We start from the raw sequence: 12,243 nt of genomic DNA on the forward strand, positions 1-12,243 counted from the left end.
GCTTTTGTCGCCGACGGATTCTTGCTTTAACAGGGTAATATTAGCTAGCTACCTAACTCACTTTACAATGTTGTGAATCCCGTCAAGAAAACCCTAATTCGCTCGCAGTCACACAAGAGGCCAATCCAATTCATAGTTCGGTAAGTTCCATCTTTGATTTGCCATTGTTCATTGAGTCTCTGCATTTTGCTTAATCCACCATATTGTTGTTTAGATCTGAGAATATTTCGTCTTATTTGATTGTATGAATGACAAAGATGGGTGAAGATGTGAAGGTAGTTGTTCCAGAATCAGTGTTGAAGAACCGCAAGAAGGAGGAGGATTGGGCATTGGCCAAGAATGAAGAACTCGATGCTACCAAGAAGAAGAGAGCCGAGAGCCGCAAACTCATCTACAACAGAGCTAAGCAGTAAGCTAAGGAGTACGATTACCAGGTACACTTTTTTCTCAATTTTGTTACCCTAATTGTGTTTCTCTCTTTTCCCTCGTTTATTAACCTGTTTGTTGTGTTTTTGTATTTTTTAACAGGAGAAGGAATTGATTCGGTTGAAACGCGAGGCCAAGCTGAAAGGTGGTTTCTATGTGGATCCAGAGGCTAAGCTGTTGTTTATTATTGGCATTCATGGGTATGTGTTTCTACTTAGACTGAGATTTTAGAATATTCATGTTGTTGTAGATCAATGAAGAGGCGAGTGATAAGGTCCTTGAAGTAGAGCAGAAGTACAATGAGATAAGGAAGCCAGTTTACAATAAACGAAATGATGTCGTCAAATCTATTCCTGATTTCTGGTTCACTGCTGTAAGTTTCTTTCTGTTAATTTGATTATTGTTAGGATGGTTAAAAATTTTAAAAAATTATTTATATTTTTTTTTCTTGTGTAGTTTATGAGTCATCCTGCCCTTTATGAACTTCTGAATGTAGAGGATCAAAAGGTTTGACTTCTTTCCTCATGCTTGCTGAAGTTTTGCAATTATGTTAAATTTAGTTATATTCAGTTTATTTATTTACTTATGGTGTTTTGTGAGGTTTACATGAGAGAGTGCATGCATTCAATGTTTTTATTCCTTTGATTATTGATAATACCTGTTGATGAAGTTTAATTCATTGTCGGCATCCTCTGTTTGGTAGATATTTATGTATTTGGGTTCTCTTGATGTTGAAGATAATAAAGATGTCAAATCAGGCTACTCAATCACCTTTGTAAGTTTTCCTTGCTCTCTTTACTTAAGTGGTGCTTTTCTTTGTAGAAGTGATTTAGAAATCACTTTTAGATCATCCTGAAAATTTATGGTCTGTGTGAAGTCAATGCTTGTTTTATTCATTGAAGAATAACCAGATGTTAATTTTCTACTACAAATGACCAGTTTTTAATTATTTCTTGTTCAGAATTTCAATCCCAATCCCTATTTTGAGAATATAAAGCTTACAAAGACTTTTACCTTCCTTGAAGAAGGAACAGCAAAGATAACTGCTACCCCCATAAAATGGAAAATGGAAAGAGGGCAAGGTAAGGCTATGCATTCACTTTTTCTCCCCTGTCAGCATCTACAACTTTTATTTTGCCTTTTTTTTTAAACTTTGAAACATAATCCTTAAATGTACATGGATTACCCAATGAACTTGATCATGACAAGAATGGGAACAAGTGGGCTCGTATTGATATTAGGTTGATGCCTAAATTTTTATTTTCAATGTTTTAGCACATTAATATTATAAACAAAGAAAGCCATGGTCATGCATACATTTTAGTTTTGTAAATGAGGTCACTTGAGCCTTTTCTTTTTGAAAAAAAGAAAACATAATATACTGCTGCTGGAGGCTGGAGTTTTCTTGACCTACAAATTTGTCCGTGATCACAACTTCATGCATTACATTTGAATTGATCAATTAGTAGATAAAAAAGGGCACCTAGTTAGTGATGCCTGCTTGGAATTGGATTACTAAACCATATTCCACTTTTGATTCAGAAGACATGTTCTGCATTACAATATCCATTTTTTCAATAAGCTTGTCCCTGTAAAACTTTTCTATGTTGTAGCATACTTTTCTATACGAGAATAACTATTTAAAAGATTAGAATATGGAAAGTATTGACCAGTGAAGTGTTGGTAGAATAATCTTTTTATACCTGTTACAAGTCTCCAGTCTTGTTTTGAAATCTTAACAAGGATGAAAGCTTGCAAATCCTTGATGCCCTGACCAACCATTTGAACGGGGTAATTTTAAGCAAGATATAGAATGAGTTGGCAAAGCAGATACTGCAGCTTTTAATAAAACTTCTTTTTTGTGTGTGGACATCTTAATTGTTCGTTAATTATTAATTATATTTGAAGGAAATGTTATTAAAACTCCTTTCGTAAATAGTTCATGGAACCAATGATTAGTATTTTAATTTTCTTGTGCCAATAAATGCAGTTTCTTTAGTTGGTTTAGTGACTGTGAGCAGAAAAATGATGTGGATGAAATTCATGACGAGGTATATTTTTTTCTGTTCTTACAAAATTCTTTCCAGATTGAAGTTCTTTAGGTATATTTTTTTTTTCTTCTTCACATAATCACATTAGTCCTAAAGCAATATTTCACTCTAAATGCAGGTTGCAGAATTAATCAAGGATGATTTATGGCCAAATCCACTCACTTATTTCAACAATGTAAGTTAAACTTTTCACTTTTTGTATCTTTTCTTTTATGAATAGCTATTGTACTTTCAGATTGCACATATTTATTCATTTTATTTTTTCTATTTTTTTCATTGTGGTATTGATTTTTATGTTTTATGGAACCTGACAATTGCTGAATCCATGCTGAATTCATCCAAAATTCAGTCAATGGATACGCAATTTAATATGCAATTATTGGAGGCCTAGTTTAATGTTGAGCATGTACAACCCACTTCTAGGATTCATATTTTGAACTCCAGAGGTTTAACTGAATGCTTTAATTGTTGTTCCTGTTTTTGTATAGTATATATGTTTAGAAACTTTTTTTGTGATATAAACTTTTCTGTGATATAATCTTTTTTTTTTCAATTAATTCTTCTAAACATTTTTCCTTGGTGTCACTGAAAAAACAAAGATACTGTAAAAATAGAATTATGGTATTATAGTAAATATTTTTATACTGTGATATAATTATATTATATGTGTATATATAATAATAATGTATAATAATTATTTTAAAAACTATATCTACCATATTTTTTAATATGATTAGTAGTACAAAAATATTATATTAACAACATATAAAAAACAAACTAATCAAAATTAGTGTCAAAAAATCAATTGGAACTCTTTTAAAAATGAAATTGAGAAATAAAAAATATTTGACCTAATAAAAGTTTAATTAAAATGTACTTAACCATACTATATTATATTTTTTTTGTCAAAAAATAAACTAATATTAGATTTTTTTTTGTCTCTTGACGCAGGTTCTGAACATCAATTGGTTTCAGAAACAACCCAATGGCAACGACGAGGTAATTCCTGTTTCTTTGTTTGTTTGTTTTCATAGTCAAACACAACATCTTGGTTGGTTGATGGGTCTTGTAGGACTTTTTCTTATTTCAGTCTGCAATCTCCTTCAGATTTAGGATCGTGTTTAAACCTAAACCTTGGAATTTTTGTTGGTTTTCGTTATATCATGGATTGCCATCAAATTGAATTTAGTAATTTAGTTTTTAGTAGAGACATTTTCATGTTTGAAGATAAAGCAAATATTTTAAGTGAAAGAGAGTAAAAGAATATATTAACTAATTGTAGTTCTTTGTTCTCTAGACAGAATTACAATTTACTGAGTAATAGCCTGAGTCACATAGCTTGTGTTTAGATCCTTTATATGATTGAATTTAAAGCTAAGCTTGAGCTTGGTTTTAATAAAACAAACAAGCTTGATTATATTTAACGGGTTGAGCTTGAATAGTGGAGGAATAGCTCAACCCATTTACGTTCTTTAGGATACCATTCTTTTCTTGCAGGTCAGCATGACAATGAATATTTCCGCAGACTTGCAGTCCCTTTTCACATGGAACACAAAACAGGTTTTTGACTTTAATTTTGATTTTTCATTATAATTTTTTGTCTTCTCTCCCTTTGCCTCTGAAAAGTATGAATGCTCTTTGTAGGACAGGGAAGAATGAAATAATTGCTTTTTTTCCCCCAAACTCTTGCATAGAGCTTTTGGAGGAAAAAAAAAATATTATTTCTTAATGTGTGCTTGTTTGCTCTATGTCTCCTATCATAATATGTTCCTTAATGTTTAAATTTCCTTACCTATTGTTATATCTTGTTCCATTTCATAAAATATTTTTTTTTATTACTATGGGAATGTTGGGGCTGCTTACTATAGCATACCCATGAACTCCTTATATCTAGTCAATTATTCTAAACTATTTGGAAGCTAGAAATTTCAGTGCTGTCCTGGGACTTAGTTTTGTGTCATTTTGTATGGTTGCAGGTTTTTGTTTTTCTAGCTGCTAAGTATGAAACTCCTAAGAATTCCTTGAACCAGGTTTTAGTTTCAATTTCTAAGTAACTCCTTTTGAGTGTCAAAATGTTGCTTAAAATGTTGAATTTTGAGTTGAGCTAGTTTCATTTTTGGGGATGTAAAGGCTCCATATACAAAAAAAATATAAAAAAATTACCATTTCTACATCGGTTCTGACATGAACGATGTAGAAATGCTAACTATTCTTGACCGTTTTAGAATGATCAGCATTCTACATCGGTTCTTTAATGACCGTCGTAGAAAATTTAGCATTCTACATTGGTCTTGCAATTGTGATCGTCGTAGAATGCTGAGTTTTCTACATCTGTGACAACTGAAGGATTGATGTAGAATATTGAGTATTCTACATTGGTCCTTGGCAACCGTCGTAGAATATGCGACCACTTTTAACGATGTCTCCTATGACGATGATCGTAAACCAATGTAGATGGTCACATATAACCGATGTAGATTGCCTTTTTTCTAGTAGTGTTTGTTTTACTATTGCCTGGTCTTTGTGGCATTCGTGGAGCAGAGGACTCACTCCTACAACCAATAACTTTTAGGTACCGATGATGCCGAATACATCGAGGCATCTGTGAGGTCAGTGTAGCTCGCAAAGAGAGTAGATATGACCTTGCACCGTAACAGAGACTACACGTTACACCTGCCATACTGGAGTCCATGTAGTGCTAGCTGATAGACCGAATATAACATGCATCGAGTACACCCTGTAACACCCCATTTTTTGTAAAATAAATTAAAAAGGTTTTTTTATTTAAAAATAAATAGAGTTTTAGAAAAATGGTGAGCTTTTTATAATTAAATAAATAAGGAGAAATAACTTTATTAAAATAATGGTTTGAATGAAAATAAAAAAAAAAGATATTTGATTTATTCATTTGATAGGAAATAAAATAGAGTATTTGTTTATAAAATAATAAATAAAGAAAAATAGAGTAAATAATAGATTGGTTATGCCTTAGTTATAAATAGAGATATGTTAGGTCAGTTTTCAGATGATAGTCTCTACGCTTCCTTTTTCTCTCAATTTCATTTTCCCTTCTCTTCCTCCCAAAACCCTCTCTTTTTCCCGCATACACTCAAACCTTGTTTGAGTAAAACTATGATTCTAAACCCATTAACCGTTGGATTGTTATGAAATGTGAGCACCAGATTCAAAACTCATTTCCAAACATTCTCACTGTTGGAATTTGTGAAAAAATGTTGGAGGTGAGAGAAATGCCCTTCTCATTGTAGATTTCTCTTTTCCCATAGAGACCCAAAACCTGTCTTAGTAAAACTAGGATCCTTGAGTCGTTAACCGTTGGATCATTGTGAAATTTGGGTACAATCTTTGGAATCCATTTTGACACATCCCCACGGTTGGGATTTACAAAATATTGTTCAAAGAGAGAGAAACATCCCTCGCATGTTGATAGTAAAATGGAGGCTACAAACTCTTCTCTTTTTCTCTAACGCTTGGAAACCCTAACAGAGCAAACAGAGAAAAAACTTGAGGAATCTTAGGGAACTGCTAGAGACGCCGTTATCACTACTATGGACTACATACGTGAGCCGGCTTAGAGGTAAGGGATGAGTTATTCACAATTGGGGAATAGTGACAACATGTGTAAGGATCCTTACAGTATCAATTGGAATGAGTTTTTCGGGTGTTTCTGCAAATTTTGATTCTATCTTTACAATTATAACTATAAATTATACATGTTTGGCAGACCAATTGATGTCCCAATGAGAAATTGCTGTGAAATTGATGTGTTCTTGTGTTGAGTGTGAACCCTAAAAATTAAGGTTTTTTTATTAACATGAATTATACTCTAAATAATATTCTCTTTAATTCTTTATTTTTATACAAATTATTGTATTTGTTATGTATTTTTCCATGATGATGATCAACATCTTATATATATATATATATATATTGTAATGGTAAATTAATAAATTAAAGAAAGTTGTAAAGTTAATGTCTAGTAGTAATTTTTTTTGATGTAATTTTAATTTAATTGTTGTAGAAACTCTTTTTGATTTAAAATAATGTAGTTTGATATAGTGTATATATATATTTATTGTGTGTCATGCAAATATTATTATTGTGTGATGTGCATATGTTGTTGTCTTGAAAATTTCGTATTGCTACCCTGTTCTGGATCTGTGTGCTGAATTATTTTTCTTGAGGTTTTGATGCCAAAAATGAGTTCTTTGGGTATTAAAACCTAGGGTTAGACTTATGGTGCGTCTAAAATAGAATTTTCTAGAGAAAGTTATGAGAAAAACAAGTTAAGGAGATTTTTAGGATGTCATAATTTTAGCATGAAATTGAATTGGATACTGCTGCTATATGGACTTTTTTCTTGAATTTTTAACCTCAAAAATGATTTTCCTATATATGAAAATATAGGGTAACACATAAGGTTAAGGAAAAACCAATTTTCAAAACACCTAGAAAATCCAAATAAAGTTTAGAAATGAAATTTGGTGAACCTGGACAACAGAGGAATTTTTAAGCTCAAAAATGAATTTAGAACATCGAAAAAAAACCTTAGGAAAGTAGTAAGGAGTGTTAAAATTGATTTATGGCAAAAGTTACAGGACAATAGATTTAGACGAATAAAATTGATAGAATTGAGCGCTTTGTGCATTTCTGACTAACATGATTGAGCATGCTAGACCTTTTATTTTGAATTGTTGTTATTCTAAATATGAATAAGAATGCAAGAGTGTGAACTCCAACAAATTCTATTTGTGATGTGTGATATATATATATATATATATATATATATATATATATATATATATATATATATATATATATATATTGATTATCTTTTTTTGTACACACTTTGGGTTGGGTCTGAGGTTGTTTGACCCTCAGCAAATTGTTTGTTATCGATGCAGGTTGGTTGTATTTTTAGTTGTTACACTGTCCATGAATCAACTTGTGATATGTTTTTTTTTATTACCTGAGAGATTGAGATTAGTTTCCTAAGAATAGTATGTATGCTTGATCCTCACATCTATTTTTTGTTGTGTAAATGTTTGAATATGTTTTTCATACGTGGCACGAGGGCTACTCACACGACATGGTGACAAGAACGAGAGGATCAAAGGAAAAGTAAGAAACTGAAGGTTCTATGCCATCTGTGAATGGTGAGGTTGCGTTGAGAAAGTAGATGATGGACACAGATACACTAGGGTGTAGTGGACAGAGAGGTTCATGGGGCCTAAGGGAATTAGCGAGTGGTGACTACTCGACATTTGATGCACTCATTTGGTGTGGGGAGCTCACATGCCTCACTTTTCTATTCCTAACTAGCTTTGAGACTATGCTTTTTGAGTTGAGAGCCAGGGATTGATGTACATCGTATCTGTATGTAGCGATCACTCCCAACTTTCATCAACATAAAAGTGTAAGACCATCATGACCTGGGAGGCTTAATGGTAATGGTTGGGCCCCATTGTGAAATAGGTGGAATAGTTATGCGCTTAGGACGCCAAAGAGTTATTTTCTTAGACAACCACACATAGTAGTTACGTAGATTGTATACTATGATTTTGTTTGTTGTTTGTATGTTTTTCATGGCGTTTGAGGAGCAGAGGACTTACCCTCCTACAACCAACAACTTTCAAGTTCAAGAGATGTCGAGGGAGTCGTGCCCTCTATGAGCTTAGCATAGTAGGTAGACAAAAAGATTATGGTCGTGTCATGGTATACACACGTCAGTTTACACGTGTCACACTCTAGTGCACATGGTGCAAGTAGATTGGCCATATGTCATGCATCACCATTGATCACTTTCGATACTGCTACATTCTGTGGGGATTTACGTCTCGCAGGCAACTGGAGTGGTTTGTAGACATTAGTTTTTATCTGGGCATGGAAGTGTCTCATGATGCTTAAGAATTCATAGTGACCCCAGTGAGATTTGTTGCGAGAGATATTGTCCTGAGTTGGAGATCCAAGTTAGCACATCCTGTCCAGGTCACTGAGGACCGAGGAGATCACATCGATATGATGCCTGAGGAAGAGGAAGAGTATCGCGGGCTTCTACGAGACTTAGAGCCTTCGTCTAAGGAGAAGGATTGATTGCCTCCTTGTGTATATACCTTAAGCGTAGTTCAACACTTTTAGTTGGGTAGTGATCTACTTTGATCGTAGATCCTTTTTGATATTTTGGTGTATTTTGAGGGACAAGATCTTCACTGTAAATGTATATTTTTTTATGTAGAAAATGTATATCGATTGTTTCACTACTTTTACACTATGAGCTATATCCAAATTTCTTCTACTGTGACACTATTTATTTGCTTTATTTATGTACAAAGGCTTTGTATTACAAATTTGTGTTCATTTATTTACAAATTTAATTGTGACGTAAAAACTTAACACTTTCCAAGCAACACACTTATTTTATTTTTATTTTATCTTGTTTAAAAAAAACAAACAAAATTGATGAGATATTTTGCCAACTTAGAAATAAAAATTAAAAAGTTAATGATGCATATTTCACAATATTTATTATTTAAATAGTTTTTGAAGTAAAATTTCAGGGAAAAAATTAAGGTTAACGTTACAACAACTACATGCCACATAATCATAAAAGTTAAGAAAAGCTCCCTGGACTTCTAAAAAATAAGCATGGACAAAATAATCCCACCCAAAAAGCAACTTCAAAATAAAAGGATAGTCCAACCTACATATGTCTCTTAAGTAATATAAAGGATACAAGAAATGAAATTCAACCAAACCAAACTGCATATATACATAAACATGTAAACAAACCAGAGAAGAATAAAAGAACAAGAAATATCACTTAGGCTCTCTAAAAGGTTCAAAATAAATAACACTCTTAAATATTAAAATAAGATTGCACCATGTACTAAGTGATGGAAGCTTGCTTGAGAAGCTTCTATGGAGGTTGGATCTTTGAGCTTCAATGAGGTCCTTCAATGGTGATTTTCAACCATGGAGTTGCAGTGGAAGATAAAAGAGAAGAGGTGAGAGGACACGCTATCAACTAGGGAATAAGTCATGGAAGGAGGAGCTTCACCACCAAGAGAGTGTCTTGGATAAGAAGTTTAGAGAGGAAGCTTCAATGGAGGAAGAGAATGAGAGAGAGAGAAAGAGAGAGAGAAAGGGGGCACGAAATTGAAGGAGAAAAAGAGGGAGAGAAGTCGAACTTTGAAGTGTGTCTCACAAGTTTCACAATCATCAAAGTTATGACAAGTGTTACACATGCTTCTATTTATAGCCTAGGTCACTAACTATATGAAAGCTTCCTTGAGAAGCTTCCTTGGGAGGCAATTGTTACACCACTCCAATAGCTAAGCTCATCCCCATGGGAACACACACCCCTCTAATAGCTAAGCTCACCCCCAAAATACATGAAAATACAAAAAAAGTTCCTACTACAAAAACTACTCAAAATGCCTTGAAATACAAGGCTAAAACCCTATACTACTAGGGTACCCTTAACTTGTAGGGTAGGGTGCCCTTAAGCCAAAATACAAGGCCTAAAAGAAGGAAAATCTATTCTAATATTTACAAAGATAAGTGGACTCATACTTAGCCCATGGGCCCAAAATCTATCCTAAGGCTCATGAGAACCCTAGGGCATTCTCTTGCATCTCTCGCCCAATCTTCTTGGAGTCTTCTATCCAATGCCCTTGGGGGGTAGGATTGCATCATCCCCTCCCTCTTGAAAAGGATTTGACCTCAAATTCAGATGTTCTTGAAACTCTGGGCTCTCAACTCTGGGCTTCTTCCCTCGATATATATATATATATATATATATATATATATATATATATATATATATATATATATATATATATATATATATATATATATATATTAATGGTGTTGGGTATGACAGAGTAGGATAAGGTCTGAAAACCCCTTTCCTAGGCATCTTCTCATGAGGGAACATGGTTCCTCACCAACTCAATGAATGGTGCTACAAGTATAGAAAAATATGGGACAAACCTTTTGAAAAATTTTGTTAAGTCATGGAAGCCATAAATTTCCCTTATACTTGGTGGAGTGGGCCACTCAGGAATGACCTTTATTCTCTGAGGGTCCATGGGAACCCCTTGATTACTATTTAAAAAATTAAGGAAATTAATGCAATAAAACATACCTTTTTTATGTTTTCATGTTGATTACTCCTACCAAAAAGTATGACAACCCAAAAGTGTCCCATATGAGCGCCTAGGTTTGTATTGAAACTAAAAATAAGAATAAATTTACCTAATGAGTCCCTATGTATGTGAATCATGAAGATGCTGGATGCATGGGTGATTTTACAAAAGAGGGTTGCACCACTCAACAAATTCATCATACCACCTATCATAGGGATTTGGTGCCTCATAATACTTATTTTGGGCACCAACAAAGCACAAGGGTTTAAGTCTCACGAACCAAACCCTCATCCAACAACTCCTTTACTTGAGGAATAACCTTAAGCTCAAGAGGTATGGCAGTGCTAAGGGAGGTTTCCCTTGATAGGAGAAGGTAGAAGGATTGTTTAAGAAGGAGTGCTCTTTTGATATCACCTTTTGTTGCAAAATGATTTTCCTTCTTAACAATCTTCTTGGAGGAATCTTTTTCCTATTTTTCCTTCCCCTTGGCCTTTGAAGACAAGACCTTACTATCCTTCTTTTTCTTTTGTTTTTCTAGTTTTTCTTCCTCATCCCTCTTATCATCTTTGGGCTTAGTTGCAACCCCTAAGATGCCTTGACCTTGGTCTTTCTTTGGATAAGAGTGAGAGCCATAAGATTTTGAAGTAAGCTTCCTTTTAAGTTGTTGCTCTACCCTTATGAAGTTGGACTAGGTCATCTAGGTCCCTATATGGAAGGAGCTCAACCTTGTCCCTCACTTCCATATTAAGTACACCAAGGAACCTAGCAATACTTGTTCTTGCCTCCCCCCTAAGCCCAGCTCTCAAAAGAAGTAGTTCCATTTGTTGCCTATACTCTTCAACACTCATACTCCCTTGTCTAAGCCTTTGGAGCTTGTCCATAAGCTCCCTTTCATAGTAGAAGGGGATGTCTCAAAAGAAGTAGTTCCATTTGTTGCCTATACTCTTCAACACTCATACTCCCTTGTCTAAGTCTTTAGAGCTTGTCCATAAGCTCTCTTTCATAGTAGAAGGGGATGTGCCTATTCCTAAGGACACTTTTCAAGTCATTTCAATACTCTACTGGAGGATCCCCATGAATCCTTCTTTCCCTAACAAGGGAAGTCCACCGATAGAGGGCATACCCTTGGAAGCTAAGGGTAGTCAAAGGAACCTTCCTTTTCCCACTTGTATGAGGGCAAGTAAAGAGTTGCTCAACCTTCATTTCCCAATCTAAATAAGCCTTTACATTGTCCTTCCCATGTAAGTATGGGAGGTTAATGTTAGCCTCTTGAGGCTTTCTTTCCTTTTCTCTACTATGGGAGTGAGGTCTAGGATGTGACCTATGCCTTCCTCTATAATAGTCACTAAGTTCTTCACTTAGGCTCTTGCAAGAGTCATGACTACTATAGGAGGCATGTTTTTCTTTTCTTAACTCTATTAGTATTTTCCTTCTTTCTTCTTCCCTTATTTGTTCCTTCTCATCTTGACTTATTTATACCCTCTCTTTTCCTTTTTCTTTTCTTTCTAGTTTTTCTTTCCATAACTTAAGGGAACTCAACTCATCTAATATTCTAGATAGAGGGTCCTTATGAATAGTACCCTCCCCATTAACACTAGATG

The 12,243-nt window shown here is 34.2% G+C and overlaps 1 protein-coding gene across 1 annotated transcript; it reads left to right on the forward strand.

Annotated features, from left to right (window-relative positions):
* The first annotated feature begins 257 nt into the window (after positions 1-257).
* LOC106798648 (NAP1-related protein 2) lies at positions 258-2,938 on the forward strand. Its single transcript, XM_041014648.1, has 9 exons — positions 258-401; positions 529-594; positions 677-799; positions 883-933; positions 1,130-1,201; positions 1,388-1,520; positions 1,613-1,667; positions 2,417-2,477; positions 2,596-2,938. The coding sequence occupies exons 1-9, from the start codon at positions 258-260 to the stop codon at positions 2,659-2,661; spliced, it is 771 nt and encodes a 256-aa protein (XP_040870582.1). The 3' UTR covers positions 2,662-2,938.
* The last annotated feature ends 9,305 nt before the right edge of the window (positions 2,939-12,243 follow it).

The sequence above is a fragment of the Glycine max genome, chromosome 4, assembly GCF_000004515.6.
Source record: "Glycine max cultivar Williams 82 chromosome 4, Glycine_max_v4.0, whole genome shotgun sequence".
Taxonomy (NCBI): Eukaryota; Viridiplantae; Streptophyta; class Magnoliopsida; order Fabales; family Fabaceae; genus Glycine; species Glycine max.